This window comes from Athene noctua, chromosome 3, assembly GCF_965140245.1.
Source record: "Athene noctua chromosome 3, bAthNoc1.hap1.1, whole genome shotgun sequence".
Lineage (NCBI taxonomy): Eukaryota > Metazoa > Chordata > Aves > Strigiformes > Strigidae > Athene > Athene noctua.
In genome coordinates, this window is record NC_134039.1 from 29,607,583 (window position 1) to 29,630,782 (window position 23,200).

The 23,200-nt window shown below is 55.6% G+C and overlaps 2 protein-coding genes across 4 annotated transcripts; both read left to right on the plus strand.

The window, feature by feature from the left end:
* The first annotated feature begins 34 nt into the window (after positions 1 to 34).
* Positions 35 to 11,093, plus strand: GGA1 (golgi associated, gamma adaptin ear containing, ARF binding protein 1). Of its 3 annotated transcripts, none has more exons than XM_074902448.1 (17): positions 35 to 184; positions 803 to 887; positions 1,199 to 1,274; positions 1,885 to 1,983; positions 3,292 to 3,415; positions 3,906 to 4,006; positions 5,091 to 5,171; positions 5,585 to 5,722; positions 5,865 to 5,946; positions 6,382 to 6,489; positions 6,769 to 6,924; positions 7,638 to 7,702; positions 7,846 to 8,016; positions 8,166 to 8,415; positions 8,635 to 8,804; positions 9,056 to 9,166; positions 9,342 to 11,093. In XM_074902448.1, the coding sequence occupies exons 1-17, from the start codon at positions 154 to 156 to the stop codon at positions 9,450 to 9,452; spliced, it is 1,959 nt and encodes a 652-aa protein (XP_074758549.1). In that variant the 5' UTR covers positions 35 to 153; the 3' UTR covers positions 9,453 to 11,093. The 3 variants fall into 3 exon arrangements, with proteins under 3 accessions (XP_074758549.1, XP_074758550.1, XP_074758548.1); XM_074902447.1 differs by having other exon boundaries at positions 36 to 184; positions 7,846 to 8,024; positions 8,162 to 8,415; XM_074902449.1 differs by lacking the exons at positions 6,382 to 6,489; positions 6,769 to 6,924 and having other exon boundaries at positions 7,846 to 8,024; positions 8,162 to 8,415.
* Positions 11,094 to 13,037: 1,944 nt separating this feature from the next.
* Positions 13,038 to 22,835, plus strand: SH3BP1 (SH3 domain binding protein 1). Its single transcript, XM_074901347.1, has 18 exons — positions 13,038 to 13,180; positions 14,994 to 15,036; positions 15,406 to 15,510; positions 16,365 to 16,441; positions 16,734 to 16,845; positions 16,943 to 17,019; positions 17,624 to 17,759; positions 18,384 to 18,452; positions 18,844 to 18,934; positions 19,225 to 19,367; positions 19,453 to 19,564; positions 19,661 to 19,742; positions 20,455 to 20,535; positions 20,642 to 20,758; positions 21,207 to 21,304; positions 21,491 to 21,620; positions 21,782 to 21,897; positions 22,480 to 22,835. The coding sequence occupies exons 1-18, from the start codon at positions 13,119 to 13,121 to the stop codon at positions 22,833 to 22,835; spliced, it is 2,007 nt and encodes a 668-aa protein (XP_074757448.1). The 5' UTR covers positions 13,038 to 13,118.
* The last annotated feature ends 365 nt before the right edge of the window (positions 22,836 to 23,200 follow it).

Genomic DNA, 23,200 nt, shown 5'->3' on the forward strand with positions numbered 1-23,200 from the left:
TACTGCCGACTTCCGGCGCTCTATGGTGAGGCCGTGGGAGCGGCGCTCTAGCCGGTGCGGTGTGCTCTTGATGGCTCGGCGGCGCCGGGCCGGCCGGGTGGGCGGTGGCGTGGCGCTGCCCCGTTGAGGAGCTGGCGGGTGGGGCCCTCCGCCATGGAGCCCGAGACGCTGGAGGCGCGCATCAGTGAGTGCGGCTGGGACCACCCCACCCCTCCCCTCTCCTCCCCTCCCTCTCTCTTGACACGGCCCGGCCCGGCCGCGCCGCCAGCGGGCCTCGGCCGACACTGCTGGCGGGGGGGCGGGAGCGGATAGATGGGGTGGGGGTGCAGGTATTTTGGGGGCACTGGCGTGTTGAGGGGAGCGGGGGGGTGCTCACGGGGAGGGGCTGGGTGTCGCACATAGCGAGGTGTCAGGGCGGGCCCACCTGCGTGTGGAGTGGGTGGCTTGGGGCAAATGGGGGTGTTGGGGCTTCGTGTGAGGGGGGAGGTGGCCGTGGCCATGGCTGTGGGCACACCTGAGGCCTGCGGATGAGGCTCTGCAGCTGAGTGTGGGGCAAGGAGAGTGTTGGTGGGCGTCTGTGCAGTGACGGTGGGTCAGTATGTGCTGGTGGCAGGAAGGTGGTGGCTGCGGCGAGAGTTTGTGCATGGGGCTTCGACAGGAAGAGGTGCCAGTGGACACGAGTGTGTTTTTGCTTCCATGCCACCTTCTACCAGTGCATCTGCTGGAGTTGGCAGGGAGGGAGTGGGGCCAATACTGCTCTCCTGGGGAGATTTTTCTCACCATCCCCTTCTCCCACCTGCAGACAAAGCAACAAACCCCCTGAACAAAGACCTGGACTGGGATGGTATCAATGCTTTCTGTGAGCAGCTCAATAAGGAACTAGAGGGGTAAGTGCTTTGTCCTTTCCCCAGGCTGCTCTGGGTCACAGGCCTCAGTTATGATTTCCCACCTGGTAAAATTTGGTAGGGTTGTCCCAAGAGCTGAGTAGGCATGAAGCCTCTCAAAGTGGGAGCGGAGGGTGGGTCCTGGTGCACTAACAGAAGGTTCCCTCAGGGTTTTGAGGTGTCTTGGTGCTTTATCAGTACCTTAAAATTGCAACATGCTTTTCAACCCTGAATTCTCAGACAGAAACACAGGTATCAGGCTTTTCATCAATAACCAGCTAGTTGGTTCTTTTTCCCCCCCTCACTCCTTCCAGTCCTCCACTTGCTACTCGACTTCTTGCCCACAAGATCCAGTCTCCGCAGGAATGGGAAGCTATCCAAGCCCTCACGGTAAGAGCATCTGCAGGCTGGTAGAACTAGATGGAGAGCTATGGTGTGGAGTTGCTCCAGTTTGACTGGAAGAGAATGGGAAGCTTTGGATTCCCTCTGAGAAAGCTCTGGAGCACCTGGGCCCTTGGATGGGAGAGGGACTGAAGTTGGTTCCGCGAGAGAGGAGGGGTGACTGGTAGGAAAGGTCTTGTTCCTAGAAAGGATCATAGCCTGTTAAAGCTTTCTGTTTTATGTTGTGGTGGACTTGGCAGTGTTAGGTTAACAGTTGTACTCGATGATCTTAAGGGTCTTTTCCAACCTAAAATGATTCTATGATTCTTAATCATGTTGTGGATCCATGCTGTGAAACCCTGGTGTTTGTGAGCTCTCTAAGGGTATCCCCTTCCATGGGCTGTTGAGCCATCTCTGCAAAGACTGACCCTAAAGAAGAAAATCTTCTCGCTTCCCTTTGGGAGAGTGCTTAACCACCTGGGAGGGAGATGAGGTGTTCCTCTGTGCTTCTGTGAGGATAGCCACAGGCTCCATGACTAGCGAGGAGGGAGCAGGAGGGACCTGGCTCCTGAACCTGCTGCTGACCCCATGCTGGGGTTCATCCGGCTCCTCTCCCCAGGTGCTGGAGTCCTGCATGAAGAGCTGCGGCAAACGCTTCCACGATGAGGTGGGCAAGTTCCGCTTCCTCAATGAGCTCATCAAAGTGGTTTCACCCAAGGTGGGTCTCGGGGCATCATGCTGGAGGGGACTGGAGCCTGGTGGCAGGAGGGCTTTGGGAAGAAGTGGTGGCTGAGCAGAAAGGTCAGACACCTGCTGGGATGTGGAGGAAACAGGACAGTGCTAGTAGGAGATTTAGTCCTTGTTCCCTGATGAGTTTTCTGCTGGGAAGGTGAGCTTTCACCCCTCTGCTCCAGGCTGATTCTTCATGCAGTAAGCTGAGGGCCAGCTAGACACGATGCAACCAGCGCTTGTGAGACTACTCACAGCACATGTGTGCCTGGAGTCACCTTCCCGGCATCTCTGCTGGGATCTGTCCATGCTGCATGTGCTCAGGAACCTCCCCCAGCTTTGACGTTGTGACCGTGTCTCTCTGGGGTGTCCCAACCTATCTGAGACATTCTCAGAGGGCAAGCCCAGGCCTAGTCAGTGGTGCTCTGGCAAGTTAATCCGAAGCACCAAGTCATTGCCTGCTCCTCTGCTTATGCTGCTGTTCCTGCAACAGAACAAGTTGTGCCTGCTCTCCTATTTAGCCAAGGCAGTTAACACTAGCAAGTGTAGAGTTAAGGAAACACAGACTGAATACGACTAAGGAAAACCTGCGTCTGCCAGTCACAGCTTGTGATCTGTAATGATGAATAGCCAGGGACAGTGAAAGCAGCATCCTAAAGTCCTCTCCCTAGGCACCCTAGAGAACATTACGTTAAGCCACTGGCCTCTGGTGGCATGTGCACTGTTTCTACCACCAGTGCCCCTGGCAGACTCACAGGAGAAGGATGAAGGATGATTTCATGGCAGGGGGGGAGCTGTAACATTTGGACATCTCACTGCTGGGTGCTGGTCATCTAGGGCTCACCTAGCTCTGAAGAGTGCCAGACACTTGTGCTGGAGAGTGCAGCTGCGAGAGAGGGCTTGGTTGTGCCCTAGGGACTGTTACGCACAGTTCTTCCCCTCCCAGTCCTGCTGTCACCTTGTTCCTGAAGGGCTGCCTTGCTGAGCAGCTTCTGTTAGCAGTACCTTTTCCTTCACAAGGTGACAGATACCTGCCTGAGCCTTCCCATCTGTCCCTGTGTGTCGCTGAGGGGCTGCTGGTGCAGCATTTCTCCCACCTCTTGTGTTTCCTGTGGTAAAAACCAAGCACAGCATAAGACATGTTGCAAGGGCCTCACGAGCTTTCCTACTTGCTTCCTCTTTCCCTGTCCTTGTGCCGTTGGGAACGGTCTCACTTCTCCTGGGGGAGGGGAGGAGAGGAACAGACCAGGCTTGCAATGGCTCAGATCAGCTTCAAGCCACCTCTTCTCTCTTCTAGTATCTTGGCAGCCGGACACCAGAAAAAGTGAAGTCAAAGATCCTGGAGCTGATGTACAGCTGGACATTAGGGCTGCCTCACGAGGTGAAGATTTTGGAAGCCTACCAGATGCTGAAGAAACAAGGTGAGAGGTAGTTGTCTAGAAGGGGAAAGTGGGTGGACAGTTTGCCCTCTCTCATTTTTTGTCTGGGCAGAATCTGAAACAGATTCTCCCTTTCCTGTGCCCAGACCCAGCACATCCATCAGTCTGGCTCAGCACCAGGGGCAGGTAAAGGAGTGTGTGCCTTGGGGCTCCTAGCAGAGCAGAGGGAGTTGCTGGTGGTCTGAGTTCCTGGATGGGTTGGAGGGAACATCTTGCTCCTACAGGAGGTGGGGCACTGGAAACGTCTGGGGTTGAAGGGCTGCAAGTGTTTTGGCAGTTGATGCTGGGTTTCTCTAAGTGGAGGGCAGTTCTTCCATGAAAATACAATCCAGGATCATGGGTAGCAGGAGCAAACCCACACACCCTCAGTTCTGGCTGATGTGGTGGGCTGTTAGGGAAGCAGAGATCTATGTGGCAGTGCTGTCACCTGATGGGTGAGTCCTCCCAACCTCTCCATTGGTGTCTACTGCAGGAATTGTGAAGTGCGACCCAAAACTGCCTGACGATGCTCCTTTTCCGCCACCTCCCCCTCGGCCCAAGAACATCATCTTTGATGATGAAGAGAAATCCAAGGTAAGTGCTCTGTGCAAGGAGAGGCACAGTCAGCAACATCTTCCCTGCTCCAGGATCTCCTGACCCTCTGAGGTAGAGATCCAGAAAGAGTCAAGGCCCCTGCTCCACATGATGTCCTTCAGAAAATACATCACAGGAATACTGAGGGCCTGCTCCCAAACTGACAAAGGAAACAGCCAGAAGTGGGACACGTGGGTCTGTTTGACCTTTGGAGTGCTTAGCTGCAGGATGGTGCAAAGGGTGAAGTGCTGACATTAGTGCAGCAGGTTCTGGGAGGTTTGCTGCTGTGCACTCTCCAGGCTTCTGAGATACCAGGCCATGAGGTTTAAATCCCAGCTCCAGATGCTGCTGCTGTTATCTCTTCCCTACCCCCGGCACTGCAATCTGCTTACTGCCCAACTACTTGTACCCTCCTGGACCCATGCTATATTGCCTTTTTATCAGAATTGTCACCACTCAGACAAACCCCTGCATTATCAGTGCTGATACATTTAAGCAAGTATTGGGCCCTTCTGGGTCTAGTTCTGCAGCAGAGGGGTGATGCCAGTTTGCTGCAGGGGATATATTTTGCCTCCATGGGTCACAGTGTGCACATGAGGATATGTAGGTGGCCAGTGGGACTGTTCACTGACCGCGGAGGGGGAGAGAAAGCAGGAGATGTCCCTTTTCTCCAGTTGTGCATGCGAAGGGGCACATGAAAGAGGTCTGAGGAGGAGTCTGTTACAATCCCCTGGCAATTCCTGCATAAACCAGGCTTTCTCTCTTTCTCAGTACTAGTGCTGTTGTGCTCTGTGCATGATGCGTAACAGGCAGGCAGGAGCAGCTTTTGAATGCAGGGGATCTGCAGGGAAAGACCTCTCTTACATAACCAGGACCATGACAGGAGAAGGAAGACCAGTTGTACTTCTCTCCCTGGCCTCTGATAGCCCACAAGCTCCTGTGGCTGGGCTTTCAAATGGCTGGCATTGTCTGCTGCCTCTGCCAGACACGGGTTTGGGGCAGGGTTAACTACTGTCTCCTGTGTTGCAAGAGTGACTCTGGCTGCCACGTCAGCCTGGGCTCAGACGCACCTTCTCTTTTGCAGATACTGGCTCGTCTCCTGAAAAGCTCCCATCCTGAGGACCTCCGGGCTGCCAACAAGCTCATCAAGGAGATGGTTCAAGAGGTGTGGCTGGGGAAAAGGGGAGCTGGGGGTCATGGTCTGGTTAGCAGTGGTTGGCACCAAGGGAGCAGTGGCTCTCTGTTCTCAAGCAGATGTATGGAGCTTCTGCCCAAAATTTTGCAGCAGCAGCTGCTAAAGAGTTGTTATGTGATTTCTGCCATCCCTTGGCTACTTGGAGGAATGGCTCTGGGCACTTTGTGTGGCCCAAGCCCTGCTGCAGCACTAGATCTGCAGCAATTCCATCCCTGTTTGGCAAGTGCTGGCCCAGAGATGATCCGGAGTTTTCCACTGGAGTGGGAGCTGTTTTGAGGGCAGTGTTGTGCCTTAAGAGTTGGTGTGTTGGCTGGCCCAGCCTTCTTAGTCTCCAAGTTGTAGACAAGAGCAAGGACATCCTTCCCCATGTCTTTCCCCTCCAGGATCAGAAGCGCATGGAGAAGATCTCCAAGAGGGTGAATGCCATTGAGGAGGTGAACAACAATGTGAGACTGCTGACAGAAATGGTGACAAACTACAGTAAGGGGGAGACAACAGAGAGCAATGAAGACCTAATGAAGGTGAGGAAAGCCCATCCTGGCATCCTTCTTGGGCTTACCAGAGATGGGTAACCCCTATCCCCCCAAGTTCCTCCTGCCTGTTTTGCACCTTCAAATGACCATCCTGCTGCTTGCCTCAGCACCCATTTCTCTTCTCCCCCAGGAGCTGTATCAGCGCTGCGAGCGCATGAGGCCCATGCTTTTCCGGCTTGCCAGTGACACAGAAGACAGTGATGAAGCTCTGGGTAAGCGTATCTGGCCTTTCTCATTCTGTCCCATTCTCCCTCCATTTTTCTTTCACGGAGCCTATGCTTAGACTGCCCATGGCATCTGTCAGCAGCTGCAGCTCTGTTTGGGGTAGCTACTCACTGTAGGTTAGTTAGTTTATGGCTTGGTACTAAGCAAGGGCACATGGCAGCAACCAGCTGTGTTACAGGCTTCTTCCACTTTACTGTAGGAATGAATGATGCTTGAGCTTGTCCTGCTGAGACTGCCGTGGAGGTGTCTCTATACCCTGGTGCAGTCTGCAGCAACAATTGCAAAAACACTATCTTCAGTGGGCTGTTACCAGCTGCTTGGGCCTTGCTTTGAAGGAATAGACAGACATGGGGTATAAAAGTCACTCTGCTTCTTCACAATTTACAAACTTACAAACTTACTTCCCACCTACTCCATTTCAGCGGAGATCCTGCAAGCCAATGACAATCTGACACAGGTGATCAATCTCTACAAGCAGCTTGTTCAGGGAGAAGACATCAATGGGGAGACAGTGGCTGCTTCCCTTCGAGGTGAGGAGACTTGGGGAATGGGGACAGGCAGGTCAAACAGAGGGACCCTATTGCTGGTTCCCTGCAATGTAGAACAGGATTGAGAGAAGTGGAAAGGTGAAACCTGCAGGAGGTCATAGTGGGGCTTGTGGAAATGACTGAGGCATGAAGAGAGGGAATTGGAAGGGAGAGCAGAGCGGGAGTTCCCTTTCCCATGTGTGAGGAAGGATGGGAGCTGGCATCAGCACACTGGATAAGGCCTGGATAAGGCTTCTATCTCTCGGTGTTTCTTCTTTTCAGGCAGCACCTCAGCACTTCTCGATCTATCAGGCTTGGATCTTCCAGCAACAGGCCCTTCCTACCCTGCCTTGCCCACCATTTCAGGTGGCTCAGCAGTTCCCATGCCTGACCAAGCTGGTTCTGTCTCCTTGCTAGATGATGAACTCATGTCTTTAGGTGAGAAATCCAGAGCAAAAGCTGCGTGGATGGTTCTCCTTGTGGCAGGAACATGAATAAGGGAGAGCTTTGGGGGAGGTGAATAATGAAAGACCAAGAGGTGTCCTTCACTTTGTGTGAGGGAGGAGGAAAAGACCCTCCTATGATTCTGAACCTCAGTCCTGTGGTGTTTTCCTGGCTAGTCAGAGAAAGCCTGCAGGGATGTGCCCTCTGATTTGCTTTGGGAAAACTGACCTGGCAGGTACATCGGGAGTGATGCAATGGCCATCCCCAGATGGGATCACAAGGGTGGATCACCCCCAGCTCCTCATGTTTACTCCTTGCAGTTGCAGATGTGCGGGACTTCAGAACTGCTCACATGGAAATCTTGTGAGGTGCAAATCCTAGAAGGCTCTAGAGTCCTGCTTTTCCCAACAAAGTCTTTGTTTCCTAAGAAAGGTCCTTTGAGTGCAACAGCATGAAGTAGACAGTGTGGTCACTCACGCTTGTCAGCCCAGTAGTATTCATTTCTCTGCTAACTGCAGTGAGAACTAGACTATACATGAGGATCTCTGGGCAGAAGAAACATGTTCCACCCTCATGGCTCTCCCCCATGCGAGGATTAGGGCCAGAGATAGAGACCACATTGGTGGTTCGGGCCTGCTGCTTCTGTGTCTTATTCAGGCCCTGTTTAATTCTCTTACCCACTTGGTAACTAAGCTTCATGTTTGCAGGCCTGAATGACCCAGCACCACATTCTGCCCAGGCTGGTGACAGCAGTGGCTGGAACAGCTTCCAGGTAACGTGCTGGGAGCCAGGGCAGAGTATGGGGAGGGTGGTGAAAGCAACAAAAGGAATAGATAGGGGAACGTTCCACATCTGATGGTTGGTGCTGATACGTGGCCCTGCTTGGGGGGGCTCTCCTGTGCACTCTTTTTACAGTCATCAGATAGCAATGACCTGAGTACCACCCCTGTTGCGGAAACGCCACCAGTCAAAGCAGATGTTGGCGCATCCTCCCCCAAACCTTCTTCTTTCACCAGTGGCCTGGATGACCTGGACCTCCTGGGCAAGACTCTGCTGCAGCAGTCTTTGCCTCCAGAGTCTCAACAAGTACGATGGTAAGCAGGGGTGGCACAATCCTGCATGACTCCCCATCGTTTTCATTTCTGTGGTGCTGGACACGACATTCCAGTGCCCTGTTCCACTCCTTGCGCGCGCGCTCTCTCTCTCTCTCTCTCTCCCCCCCCCCCTACAGGGAGAAGCATCAGCCACCCCCACGGCTCACCCTGAGGGATCTCCAGAACAAGAGCAGTTCTGGTGCCATGGCCCACAATCCCAGCTCTCTGCCTGTACTCCAGAGTGTTTCCCCTAACCCCACGCTGCCCCTGACCTCAGAGCTGCCTGCCCCTGCTACTCTTCCAAAATCTGCCACCACAGCAGCTGCCACTGTGCTGCCCCAGGAGATCTCGCTGGCCAACATCACTGTGCCTCTGGAGTCAATCAAACCCAGTGAGCTGGGGCAAAAGAGGGGGGTCAAGCCTGGGGAGGAACAAACTATGTGTATATGGAAGGGAAGAATGTGAGAAAACTTCCTGCTTGTTGGATTTTGTGAAGGTTAAGGAGGCATGGTGTCTCTGTTACTTGTATGGAGTTTGGGTGATGGGGAAAGGTTGCTGCAGGGCTAGTTGCCTCCTGGCTGACTGCTGGCTGTCCCTGCCTTTCCCACAGGCAGCATCCTCCCTGTGACGGTGTATGATCAGCATGGCTTCCGTGTCCTTTTCCACTTTGCTAAGGATGCCCTGCCCGAGAGGCCTGATGTACTTGTGGTGGTGATTTCTATGCTTAGCACGGCCCCACAGCCCATCCGCAACATCCTCTTTCAGTCTGCCGTCCCCAAGGTAAGGCAGCTTCTGGGCCTGAGGTTCCCAGACTGGGCCGAAGTGTGATTTTGCTTTTGCAGGAAAGGCAGGGTCAGTGGAGAGAGCTCTCTGGGGCTGAGAGCGAGTTGTGTTGCCTTCAGATTAGCAGGAACCAGCACAATGCTTTTCTCTTCGACTAGGCAGTAGAAGCTCCCCAGATACAATAGCAGGGCCTCTGGCTGCCAAGTCCCTCTCTCTCAGGCATGCAAGATGCTCTTCTTTCTCCGTAGGTGATGAAGGTGAAGCTACAGCCTCCCTCAGGCATGGAGCTGCCAGCATTCAATCCTATTGTCCACCCCAGTGCCATCACACAAGTCCTGCTGCTTGCTAACCCACAGAAGGTAACAGCACCATCCCTGGGGCATGAGCAGAGGCTGGTCTTGCTGCCTGGATAAAGCCTGCCTACCCTGTCCCTGTTTCCTCTGCTTTCTGCAGCTTCCAGGAGACCTGAATGGTTGTGCCTCATGCCCGTCTTCCCCCACTTCTGACCGCTTATCCTTTCTTCTCTGTCTCCAGGAGAAAGTGAGGCTACGGTACAAGCTGACCTTTACCATAGGAGAGCAAACCTACAATGAAATGGGGGATGTGGACCAGTTCCCTCCGCCGGAGTCCTGGGGAAACCTCTAGGGCCACACGTGGCAGGCATTACACTGCAGAGTCCTTGGGAAGTCAGCCCTGCAGGGCTGGAGCAGCCCAAGGAGATGGGGAGGGCGGGTGGGAGGCTGCTGCTCATGCTCTATTCTCCAGATGGCCGGGCAAGGGCCAGAGGGAGCATGCCTTGAGGAGGAGAGCAGAGACGCCAGGAGATGTTCATCCCACAAGACTAGGAGCAGAGTGGAAAGCTTAGTGTGGGTGAACAGTTGCCTTCCCTGCTCTTCTGAAGGTGACACTCCCTCCCCACTCTGTCTAGCTTTTCTTCTAACCCTGCTTTTCCCCCTCTAGGTGCAGTGGGGAACAAGGATGGGAGCTTTAACAGCCTCAGCCTGAGTCAAGGCCTAGCAAAGGAAGATCCTTTTCCTTGTCTGTCTCCTCCACACTTCCCAGCCTTTCAGCTGCTTTGTGTTCTGTGGTGCTCCTTCTTGACCCCTTACCCCCTTGTTGGAGCTGGACCCCAGGGGTTCCTCGTGTGGTGGGATCACACTGGAGCTGGTGTGGAATAAGGCTGGGCAGGGACTAGGTGTCTCTCTTTAGGGGGGGTCAGGGGGAAGTGATCTTCCCTTATCTCCCTCCTTTCAGCTGCTTACAGTGCTGTTGGTGGGAGGTGGGACCCTGGGGTCAGGAAAGGGATTGCTCCATGCCCTCCCATCCCCTTCACCTGTAGCTCCTGGGCGTTGAACTGCTGCCACGAGGAAGCCCACACCCTTCCCGTGTGCTTTATCTACCACAGCAAGCTTTGGGGACTGTGTGCCAGCCCCAAGAGGGGCTCTGAGGAGGTGAGTCTTCCCCTAGTCTCCTGCCAGACAGGGAGAGGAAGCAGCACATGCTCTTCCTCCCCTCTGGCTGAGCTGGAGAGTTTGGGGAGGTGGGGGGCTGGCTCAGCTCTTCAGGGTCTTCTCACAGTGGGGGTTGGTGGTGGGCTGGGGAGTCGGGGAGCGACTGCAGCCCAGCCCATCATCAGGGGCACCACTAAGCTCTGCGCTGGGAGCCCAGCGCTGCAGTGGGGGGTGGGAGGGGGGTTACAGCTGTGCCTTGCGCACCTTTGTCCACAGCTGTGGGCAGACCTGGCTCCCTGCAGCGGGGAGGGGGTTTGCCCCAGCTGTCTGATCACTGTGACACGTGGGGATCTGCAGGCATGGAGGAGACTGGGGGTGGCATGTCCTGAGTGATCCCCATCCCTATGGAGTTTGCAATCACAGGAGCTGCTTCCCATCCTTAAGCTGTTTTTAAGAGGGTCTGATCTTAAAAGCAGGGGCAAGCTGTGCCCTGCATTGGCTTGCCAGAGGTAGGAGGAGGCCTGTGAGATGGCAGTGAGTGATTGGCTTGGGGGCAGCAAAGGTGAGGTGTCTTGGACCTGGGCGCAGCAAGTGGTAGAGGAGAGGGGGAAGCAAGGTCTTTATGCTGGGGTTCTGCTGTGTCTTACTTCCCTTTCTGGTCTCTTTTCAGGGTTTTGTATGGATTTTCTTCTTTGCAGATCTTGTTTGGTTCTTGAACAGACTTGTATATATTTTCAGTGCAAAATTCTGTAAATGGAAGAAAACAGATTTAAAACTAAAACGCCCGGTGCGAATAATCTGCTGTATTTATGGGAAATAAAGAGTTCTTTCCTCACCCTGTCTGCCTTTTTATCCAAGGAATGCATTTTCCTCTCACATTATCTGACCCCCAAGGAGCTGTTTCCACCCTGCAAGGGGTTGTTTTCAGTTCAAATCCTGCTCCTGCAACCCTGTAACTCATGCCCCAGTCACCTGTGGCTTTGCCACAATGATTTCCTCACTTATGTGAGCAGGGAGAGGGGATGGTAGAAGTCCCCCATCTACTCTCAATTCCTGTTTGATATCGGAGTCACTTCCAGGCTCCCAGCTTGGTACACCCTGCTTCCCTCCCACCCTGGGGAGGGGCAGTGGGCAGAGGTCAGTGCCCCATAGCCCATAGGGAGCAGGACTTGAGCTTGCTCCCATGACTCACATGGCTGTTTGCAGCTTCACCACCACCTGTAGCAGCACTTCCTCCTCTTCCTCATGGCTGCCTCTCAGAAGTGGCTCTGTGGTGCAGTCTTATTGCAGGGGTGCAAAGGGAGGGTCTGCTCTGACAAGCAGCACTGGGGGCTGGGAGCAGGCCTTTCATGGAAGGAAAGAGACCATGACTTGGCCACCACCTGATGAAGCCAGTGAGGATCTGCAACCTGGTTTGGGGCAGGGAGATGGATGGTCTCCACCTGGTCCCTGCTTGAAAACAGCTGCTAGCACTGCTCTGCTATGCACTCACAGGAGACTCACCCCCCTACCAAGTTGCAGAGCTCAGCAGCCCCAAAATTATTGCTCCCCAGGCTTTGAGGCACAGGTGGAGAGCCCCTTCTGTGTCTTTTTCCTTTGCTGCTTGTCTCCTCTGCCCACAAGTTGACCACTTCCTGTCTGGGCTTGGGTGCTTGTTCCTTTGCCAACCACGTAACCTAGTTTACAGCAACCTTCTGCTCTTTCTTAGTGCAGAAGGAGGAAAGTCCCAGCTGCAGGTAGCCAGAAAAAAAGGCAAGGTTTATACCTCATAAAGCCAGGAGCAACGGTGGTGATGGTGGTGGTGGCAGTGTGAAGGGGATGTTTTCAGACCAAAAAAAAAAAAAGCTGAGCCCTGGTGCAGAGCTGCAGAAAGCAGGCAGCACATGAGCCTGGGAACCGGGAGTCTGTGGTCCCCGTGCAACTGTGCACGGGTGCTGCTGCTCTGTGCTTGGCCCAGCCACCCCACCTCGGAGGAGCTTTTCCAGTGGTGGGGGAGTGGGGAGGAGGGGGGCCTGCTCAGGGCACAGGGCAGCAGACCTTGGCTGCAGCTTTGCAGTGGCTCCGGACAGCCTCGGCAATGTTAGGGAGGGAAAGCGGGGGGGGGGGGGGGGCGGTGCAGAAGGGGTTGCAGGGGTGGCTTTGCTCTTTGTCACAATGAAGGGGATATGTCAGCGGGGGAAGAGGATGGAGCTGCACCCATGAACATGGAGAGGTGCCCAAGGGGCGTTGGCAGAGTTAGGGTGACTGGGTAGGGCAGAGTGTACGTCAGGCACCCTGTATGTACTGCACAGCCAGCTGGCATAGCCGTGGGCTGCCCCACAGCGCAGCTGATGGTGGGCAAAGCAAGGGAGGAGAAAAACCACCTCGGCTGAGACAGAGCAAGAAACAGAGCGTGGGCCCTTCACTCAGGCTCGGCAGCAACATGTACTTGTCATGCCTTGTTACGTGTTTGCTGTAATAATATTTCCCCTTTAAGGCTGGGCTGAAGTTATTTATACTTGTGGGGTGGTGACAGGAACACAGAGCGGAGCAGGAGCCCTGAGCTGCTCTTACCTGATCTGCAGCAGAGAGACGAACAGAGGAGGAAGGAAGCGCAGAAAAAGAGAGGGAGCAACAGAAGGGAGTCCAAGGGAGAGGGAAGAGAAAGCAGAGGCAGGGGATCCCCAGGGAGGGACAAGGGAGGGGACCAGCTGGAGAAACAGAAAAAGGGGGAACAAGAGAAGCAGGAAGAAGAGTAAGGAGGGAGAGCAGCTCTGGGGAGCCAAGGGGCTGCCGGCATCCAATGCCAAGTGTCACCAAGGGGTGCTGAGCAGGTACAGCCAAGTGGAGCAGCTCTTGTGGTCTCCTCCCAGCTCTCAAGATGATGAAGAGGCAGTTTAATCGGATGCGGCAGCAGCTGTCCCATCCCAATATCACCAGCCGGTAAGGACTTCTCCGCTACTTGTGCTGGAGGGCTGGGAGGGAGTGGGATGCGGGTCCTGGAGGGCTTGTGCTGCAGCTGAACGGATGGCCTGGGGCTGGTGGCCTGGGAAAAGGGGGCAATGACACTGGGTTTAGAGCATCTTCAGGCTAAGCCAAGAGACTGTGGCTCCCCAACTCCCCAGCGCCCGCAGAGCAGCAGGAAGACTGTGCTGGTGCTGCTCAGCAGGGACGTTATCCCCAAGCTCAGCTACCTCTTCCAGGGCCCACAGATGCTGCATCCACCTGGAAGCGGCCCCTTCCCAAGCTTGGCTTTCCCAGGAAAGGAAAAACCGCTTGGCTGTGCGGTGACCAGGAGGGTGTTAGGAGCTGGGCACCTGCCTGCATACCCCACAGGAGCCAGATACCCTGCATAACTCTAGCTGGCCCACCAGCGTGGGTATCCTGGGATGCTCTTTGAGGAGAGGACCAGACATCCTCAGTGCACCCATAGAGGACTTACAGCTTCATACAAATCCCTCTGGCCCCATACTACCTCCACCGCTTCCTTATTTTTGTCTTTGGCTTTCTAAAGCTCTCCCCTTGCAAAACCTAGAACTGAAATTACAGGGCTGGGCCCTCCCTTCCCAGCCCCCTCACTCCCTCTTTCCTACAGCCACCTCCACAGGTTCCCTAGCACTGGGAGGCTGAGCGGCACCAACCATGTCTCCTGGACCACTGAGGTCCTTCAGCCAGCCCAGCAGACCAGCCACAGGGAAGCAGCTCCTACATCCTGGTGGCCTCTTGCTGTTCTTGCATTCCCTGGAGGGGACCGTGATCCCCGTTCCCATCCCTTCTCCCTCAAGATGTCTCATCCCCATGTTACATGCAACTCCCTTTCATTTAGTGCAAGTCTCAAGAAGTTTGTGCAGTCCAAGAGCAAGATCCTCACTCACTGCAGAGCCTCTCTTCCACGGGCTGCAATCTCACGTGATTTTTCTTGCCTTCAACCAAGCCGCCCCCGTTTCCTGTGGCTCCACGCCTCGTCCCACATCGGCTCTGGCAGGCAGTGGAAAGAGAGAAACATGAAATGGGGAAAAAGCAGCAGCAGCAAGCAAAGGGGTTCCCAGGGTGTAGCAATGGCAGTGTGACGTGAAGCAAGGTTTCCTCTATGGGAGGCATCAGGGACATTTGGTGGTGATGGCAGCTTCTGGGATTTGAATTTAGTTTTGAGCAGAATTTGCTGCAAAGCAGAAGTTTCCTTCATCAGATTCGCTCCTAATATCTCCTGCAAAACTGAGAAGAAAGTTGGTTTCATGTAGGTGTTTCTGGAGGGGGTGGTCTCCAGCTTGACCACAAAGATATCCACACTCCGGCACCAGTGGCCCCACAGCCAGTGGCTACCCTGGTCTGCAAAGACATGTGCCAGGCTCCAACAGCACTGCCCTGGATTCACCTTCAGGGGAGAGGTGAGCACTCAGGGGCAGAAGGTTTCACCAGCAAACATCTCACCCCTGCCATGGCCCCGTTAGGCATCACGTCTCCAAAAAACAGGCCACCTCTGAACGTTTTGACTGTGGTGCTCTGAACTGGAAACCCCATCTGATAGGGTGTCCACCAGCCAGCAAGGCTGGCTGCCTTGCCCTGCTCCTGCTGTTCTCATGCCCCTGGGCTCATTCTGCCTATCGTTTTGTGTGCAATGGTCCAGGCCACAGCCAGCATCTCCTGCTTCCAGACCCCAAAGAGAGGCGGGTAGGATGCATAAGGACCTGCCTTCCTGAGGAGGCTGGCTGGAGGTCCCCCCATCTGCTGATAGCTCCTTCTTCTTCCTCCATAGAGCCCAAGAAGCAACCGAGCTCCTGCCAGAAGATCTGATGCAGGTGAGGCGCAGTCTGGGCTGGCAGGCATGTGCCTGCTTGTGCCTGGGTGTGGGAACCTTCCCTGTTCCTGCCTGTGATTTGCCCTGCCAGCACATCCAAGTCACAGGGCTGGGATCTGCCCATGACTCTGGGACCACAGCGTTAAGGGAAAGTCAGACTCCTGCCACAGGAAAGGGCTTCTCCAGTTGCTCACTGGGGGATGAATCCTGACCAGGAGATGTGCTTCCTTTTCCCTGGACCAGGGATGCTCTGGGCTGCAGTGGGATGCTGGGCAGGCCACCTACACCCAGAGCTAGGTGGTGAGGAGATGACTTCAGGGTGCCCACAGTTGGCAAAAGGGCTTCCTCAGTCCCACCTTTCTGTCCCCAGATCGAGCAGAGGATCGAGCCGGCCAAGCGAGCAGCTCACAATGTGTCCAAGAGGCTCCAAGCCTGCCTGCAGGGGCAATGCGGCTCTGAAATGGACAAGCGAGTGGTGAGTAGAGTCCTCCCACCGCAGCCCATGCTTACCTCAGCTCTGCCCCTGCCAGCAAAGGGGTTGCCAGGCCCCTGGTTTGCAGGCTTTGCTGAAGGGTGGCCCAAAGCTGTGCCCAGCCCAAGTCCCATCTCCAAGAGTGGCCACTGGCATGTGCCTAGGGAGAGCAGAGCAGGGCAACCCTCTCCAACCATCACTAACTTGAGACACTCCTGAAATAGAGACGGTGTGTTTGCATTGAATAACCCTCCAATGCCCTGTTGTTCATGTCTCTTCCCAAACCCCTGTGAACCTCTGGCACTCACAGTGCCCTGCAGTGAGGAGCACCACAGTGCAGCTGGGCACAGTGGTGCCACCACTTCCTCCTCCTTGGTTTGAACCTCTTCCCAGCAAGTGCTCACCGGCCCTTGTCTAGGAAGCAAGCACTGGATCCCTCAGCAGTTTCCTTAGCCCCACCATGATTTTGTGAAGTTCACTCTTCTTGGCAACCTGACAAGCCCCATCTTGGCTTAATTACTCTCAGTGATTAAACTGATCTGTACATTTGAAGCCATGGCAGGACTAGGCTTGGTAAGGGCTTCCACCACTGTCACAGTCCTTCACTATTTGGGGGAAGGCTGGAAGTCTTCTAACCTACTATGAAGCCTTGGTGCCTTGTTTAGCTAACTGGATCCTAGCTTTGGCTGAAGAGATCTAAGGGGCCCTTCCTCAGGCTCCAGGGCCAAAGAGGAAGATGTGGACACCCAGCACAGGGTTTGGCCACTTGCTCCTGTTCTATAGTGACATGCTTCACAGGGAAGGAGCTGCCACATGCCAGCTCACCATCCCTGTCCTGAATCCTTGGCTCTGTGCAGAAGAAGCTGCCCTTGATGGTTCTGTCCATGACGATGGCTGAGAGCTTCAAGGAACTTGACACAGATTCCAGCCTTGGGTAAGTGTCTATGAGACAAAGTGCTAGGGGCAACTCCAAAAGATGCCAGACCTTGGCAGAGCCTCTGTCTTGGCTCAGGGGCTCCCACAGCCAAGCTGAGCTGTCAAACCTTGTTCTCAGAGCAAACGCTGGCATTGGAGTGGAAGAAGGGACAGTCAGCACCTTCACCTCCAATTGCAAAGGGGGCAGGGGCTAGGCCAGGATCCCACGTGGGTATGGGTATAGCAGGGATGTTGGGTCAGAGAGTGGCATGGCTTCAGCCTACACTCATTTCATCTCTGTCCCCATGCAGGAAAGCCCTGGAGATGGGCTGCTGCATACAGAGCTCGCTGGCCAAAATCCTGGCTGAGTTCGAGATTGCCCTAGAGCATGATGTCCTGCAGCCACTCAACAGGCTCAGCGAGGTAGTCCTGGCCATCCTCCCCACTCCCTTCTCCTGTCCCATCTTCCCTTCCCTTTCCCCAAGCCTCCTACACTCACTGTGGTCCCTCTCTCCCCTAGGAAGAGCTTCCCATTATCCTGAAGCGCAAGAAGACTCTCCAGAAGTTGATTTCTGACTGGAACACAATCAAGAGCCGGTATGGGGCACATTGTGGCCAAGGATCCAGGGCATATGGGGCACAGCCCTCGGCCAGGTCAGGGAGAGAGGAAGATGACTGCCCTGGGGAGTGAATTTCCAACAGCTGGGGGTGAAGTCCAAGAGGAAACAGCTCTTTGGGTGTGTCCAGCCAACCCCTCTCTGCAGATGCATCTCACTCTGGGCTGAGCTGCTGGCTCCATGGCACAGGAGAGAAGGGCAGCACGATTTTCAAAGGCAGCAAAGTGCCCCGGTGCCACTCAGTGCCACTGAGATTCCCCACTCCAACTCTTGCAGGGTAGTTTGTGCTGTGCCGTGTTTCTCTGGGAGAGTGGGGCAGCCATGGGTCACTGATGGCTTGTTTCCACACTGTCCTTCCTTTGGCTGGAGGGAGAAGAGGAAATCTTAGGAACAAGGCTTGGGAAGGGTCCTGCAGACCCTGGGTGTTTCAGTCATCCTTGCTGAAGTGGGAGGTGCTGGCCTAGGAAAACCATCACAGGGCAGTATTGCGACTTGCTGTCCCCCTCGTGATCCCCATACCCCTTCTGCACACCCGTCCCACCTCATGTCCCTGACACTGAGGTCTCTTCTTTCCCACCACAAAGGCTGAACCAAGCTGCCAAGAGCTCTAGTTACAGCACTGGTGCTGGCACTGGCCCGGGAGCATCTTCTGCTGCCAACAAACTGGAGGTCTTAAGGGAAGAGGAGGAGGAAGTGAAGAGGAAGGTGGAGCAGTGCAAGGTGAGAATGTCACTCTACCCCACTGGGCAGCTCTGGGGCTAGAGACTTGCTCCCCTTCAGTGGCTCTATCCAAGGTAACCTCATGCTGGGACAGATAGAGTCAGGCGGCAAAATGGTCCCTCAAGGAACAGAAACAGGGATATGGCCCAAGACCAGGGAAGAAAAGTAAAGGATTTGAAGCACAAGCTGCTGCAGAGAGGAGGCTCCAGGGGCTAGAGCAGGGAGCTTGTGGGGTACCCTCGGACTGGGAGCCAGCCAAGCTGGAGTCTGTGCTGGGTGGCAGGTGACTTTCACATCAGCTTTCTCCACCTCTGCCCTGTTTCTCTGAAAAGCCCTGTGCCTTGTCTGACAGAGCCCATGGACTCACCAGAGTTGGAGGTGCAGGGACCTCTTGTCCCTGAGCCACTTGTGCCAGGACCCTGATTGTAGGGCAGGTTGCTGCCACTACCTGAATGCAAGTGATGGGGGCAAGGAGGGATCCCCATACAGTCCCAGCCTGCCTCCCCAGTGCACCCCGGAGACCCTGTCTGGGAAACCATGGCCCCAACAGGGGTATTCATGAAGTCCTCCTTGAGTGCCAGGGAGAAGGTGGAAGGTTGCTCTTCCCTGTGTCTCCCTTCCCAGGATGAGTACATGGCTGACCTCTACCACTTCTCCACCAAAGAGGACAGCTATGCCAGCTACTTCATCAGAGTAAGTCCTGTCTCATACTCCTCCTCTGTGTGTGCACATCTCCTGGGGTATGTGTGAGTCCAGCCTTGTCCCCGTGCACACCAAGCTCTCTGGCCAGGGCAGAGGACAGCCCCAATCACTAGCAAATGCCCAAAGCTGGCCTTGCTCTCTGCACTGTGAGTTAATACCACCACTATCACCAACTGCAGAGTGGCTTGTCCCAATGACCCCCCTCCCTCCAGTTTGCCCACTACCCCTCACTATAGCCACAGTCCCATGGATCCCAGGGGACTACCCTTGAAGCTCCCCCTTTGCCCTGTCTCCATGTGGGTGCAATGTCCTGGGGACAGGGGTCTCTCTGAGAGGGGCTGGTGCCAAACTGAGAGCTGTTTGTCTGTCTCCTGTCTGGCAGTTGCTGGAAATCCAAGCCCAGTACCACCGGCAGTCCCTAGGATCGCTGGACTCTGCTCTGGCAGAGCTGAAGGAAAGCCACAGCCAGTCAGGTACCTGCCAGCTCTCCATGCAGCCTGGGGAGAGCCGTGGCCAAGCCCAGGGGATGCAAGTATGGCTGGTGAGGCTGGGAAAGATAGGTTTTTCCCTCCCTTTGCCTGCCATTGCCTCCCACATCAAGATGGTCAGTCGGGGACTGCAGCCTGAGGCAGGATGGGGATGCTGCCTGCACTGCCTCGCCTCCGCCCAGCCAGGCTTCGCTTGGAGAGAGATGCAGCTGTGGCTATGTGCTAGATGTCCCTGGTGGCTGCTGTCCCTCCCAACATTTTCCTCCCTCTTCCAGAGCCCTCCTTCACTACAGACATTCCAGTGGTGGGGTACTACGGTGTGCCCCTAGAGACACACCTCAAGAGCTTGGGCCGGGAGATTGCACTGCCCATCGAAGCCTGTGTCATGATGTTGCTGACTGCCGGCATGAGGGAGGAGGTAGAAAGCACTCCTGATTCCCCCACCACCCTCCCCCCCAAGAGTGGAGACCCTTGCATCCCCTCCTTCTTTTCTCCATCCCCAGGGGCTCTTCCGGCTGGCAGCAGGTGCCTCAGTGCTGAAGAAGCTGAAGAGCAGCTTGGCCAGCGGCTCCAATGCCCTGGAGGAGTTTTACTCGGACCCCCACGCTGTGGCTGGTGGGTGCCGGCAAGGCAGGATGGGCGGACACAATCAGGCAGTCCCTGCTGTCCCCTAGCTGCCATCACCCCCTCCGCTCCCCCCTCCCCTCCCAGGTGCACTGAAATCCTACCTGCGGGAGCTGCCCCAGCCTTTGATGACCTTCGAGCTCTACAATGAATGGGTCAAAGTGGCCAGGTGGGTCCAGGCGTTGAGGCAGAAAAGCCTGGCAAGTCTCAAAAAGCCCCCAGTCACCCCCCTCCATCCCTCCCCGCACTCAGAGCTGGGCTGCTTGGCCTCGTTTGCCATGTGGGGAGATACAAATACAGCATCTGGACTGTCCCATGCTTGACAGAAATTCAGATGGCCCAAAATCTTGGTGAATAGCAATAAAAAGCACAGCAGGGCAAGGGGCAAGGCTGCAGCCTTTTTAATTGCAAGAAGAGCTTAGTTTGTGAAGACCCACTTGGCCTGAATGGCATGAGCCCCCTCTCACCAGCCCACTAGCCCAGTTTGGCCTCTTGCTTTCAGGATGGAAGGGGTGGTGGAGGAGGCAAAGCAAAAAGCCTGGGGAAAGGGAGAGAGCATCTTTCTGAAGGGGTCAGCTCAATGCCAGTGAGCCCCATAGTTACAGTGAAATAGGGTGGCTGTTAGTGGCAAGGCAGTGCTCATCCCCAGGCCTACCCACAAGTTATATATGTATCGTATTAAATCCTTCTGAGCCTTTGGGGAGAAATTTTGTCCTCTTTGGATGCCTGTCCTAGCTGCCCACTAAAGGCAGCAGCAGGTCATCTCCATCCTCAGGGCTATGGCCCACATGGGGTGGTCGACACCAGCCTTCCTCTCTTGCACACTGTGTCCCTCTCTGCCACGGACTGAGCTCTCCGCTCCTCCTTCTTCTCTCTTGCAGCTTAAAGGATGTTGACAGCCGCATACAGAGCCTGAGAGACACCTGTAGCCACCTGCCCCAGGAGAGCTACAACAACCTGAGGTGTTTTGCAGAGACAAGGCTTCTTTGGCCCCAAGCAATCACAGGGGGTAGTCATTCCCTCCCAAAATCTGTACTTACGCCCCTTCACTCTCCTTTTACCTCCCAGGTATCTGATCAAGTTTTTAGCCAAGCTTGCCGAACACCAGGAGGTAAATAAAATGACCCCCAGCAACATCGCCATCGTGCTGGGTCCCAACCTGCTGTGGTCACAGCAGAGCACAGGGTAAGGCCCAGCTTTGAGGGGTGGGAGGCAGCTCCCCAGCCCCAGCTGGGGTGCCCTGAGTGCAAACGCCATAGGAAAGGCTGAGCCAGCAGCCTTCAGGCTGATCTAAAGCACCTGCACCTCTTCCATCCTCAAGTCCTGTCCCTTGTTTCTGCAGTCCTCACACAGCATGTCCCCTCGTCAAGCACGTGTCCTCTTAGCCACCTGCAAAGTAGCAGACGAAGAGGCTGAGACCCATACTTGTAACATGAATGGCCTCCAACACCATTGGCCTCCGACACCAAACTAGGGTTTCCAGGACAGGGAACAAGGCCCGCCTCCTGCCCTACCACTCCCGTCAGCTAGACTATCTCCCCTTCAGGCTCTACCCCCTCAGGAATTAACACCAAAAGAGTTAATGAAGCCCTGAAACCCCTTTTCTGATGGTCCCCCACCCCTGTCTCTCCAGAGACCCCATGCAACTAGACTTGGCCTCGGTCTCCTCCATCCAGGTAGTAGGCGTGGTAGAAGCCCTCATCCAGAATGCGGACAGCCTCTTCCCTGGAGGTAGGGCCAGAACCTCGCTTGGGGGGCCGCAGCCCAGGGTGAATGGGGGAGCAAGGAAAGGGACATTTCTCCATCCCCAGCAGGAGGGAAGTGGGGGGGCTGCTCTGGTTCCTTGCTGTGGGGTCATCAGGGGAAGCTGGGTGACAAGTGCTTCCTCATGGGGTCTCCTCCTTTCTCTCCACCCAGAGGTAGATTTCAACGTTTCAGGCATGTTCACACCACCTGAAAACAGCAGACTTGATGAGGCCTCTCTAGTGGAAGAGCTGACGCCAGAGCCCCCTCCGTTTGGCAACTCCACTCTCCCAGATGGAGAGGTGTAAGTCCAGTGGGAGCTGGGAGCTCTGGCTGAGCCAGGTCTCCCCACGTCCTCCCCCCATCCCACGCCAGGGGCCATACCCTCACAGGTGAATGCAAGGCGCCTTGTGGCCAGGATGGCCATGCCCAGACAAAGCATGATTTGGCCCATTCTGTGTGTAGCACCTCGAGAGACCCTGAGGCCAGGTCCCAGCCAGCACCTCCAGCAGTGACCAGACCATCTCCTGAAGCTGCGGGATCGCCAGCTCCAACAATGACTGATGCCACCGCCCGCAAAGGTTAGGGTACCCCAGACAGCACTGTGCTTGGGAAATGACACCCCCCAGTGCCACCTCCTCTAGTTTGCCTTCATCCCACCGTTCCCTGCACAAAAGGGTGCTGGGGACATCCCTGCCACCAAAGCCAGAGGAAGGGCCTCTGGCTGGGGAAGCATGGGCTGGGATCCAGCCCCTCATTGTGTGCTCCAGCCTCAGCTGAGGTGGAACTGTAGGATGGACATGGCAAGTCCTCCAGTGCTGGACTGAACACCCCCCTTAAAGAGGTGTCAAAGTTCACTTGTGAAGGGAAGAAGGTGGGGAAAGCCCTCAAAACATTAGATGTGATGTTAGGGGATATGGTGTAGGGAAGAACTTTGTAGAGTAGGGCTGATGGTTGGACTTGATGATCCCAAGGGTCTTTTCCAACCCAAATGATTCTGTGACTCTGTGAAAAGCTGGTGTGCAGGGTCTCCAGTATGGGAGCTGGGCAGTTTGTCTGTCAGGCTGCCTGCAGCCCCCCTCCTGACCCACGGCCAGCACCCCTCTGCTCCAGGGAGAGAATGCGGCAGAGGGGACCTCAGCTCACCCCAGCTTTCTTCCCAGGCAAGCGTCCTGCTCCAGCCCGACCCATGATGCCGCCACCACCTGTGGCCCAGCCTCGGAGCATGGCTCCCTCCCCAGCAGCCCCCAAGCACACAGCCAGCCCCAAAGCCCAGCCGCGACGGATGGTTGGGGCACCCAGCCGAGCCCCCTCTGTCCCGCCACCGCTCCCCCCACAGCCGGCACACCGCCACAGCCGAGATGCCCTGCTGTCCCCCAGGACTTCCGCTGGTGACACTGAAGCCCCAGCTACCATGGACTGTGCCCCCGGAGCTGCAGGTGAGGGGCAGCCCCTGCCTATGGGAGGAAGGAGCCCCGTGGCCACATCACCACCAGCAGGACAGCCCACGGAGAACTGAGCAGAGCGTGGGGCACAGGGGCAATGCAGGGCCAGGGAGATGGGGTTTGGTGCCCCTCTGGGACCCAGCAGGTGCTGCAGAAACGCCAGGGTGGCCTAAGGGACAGCCCACCCCTCCAGCTCCTCCATCCCGCTCCCTTGGCTCAGCCCCACTGGGACCCCCCGCCTGCATCTCCTTGCTCTCCAGTGCCCACAGAGCCTTCCTCCCCATGGCACCACGGACCCAGCTTCCTGCCCAGCATCCCCCGATCGATCGTGGTGAGCCACCCACCTGTTATAAACTGACTTCTTAAATTTGGCTGAGTCAGAGTTTTATTTAGCAAGCGGCAACAAGCAAAACAGCGCTGGGCGGCCGGGGAGTCTCCT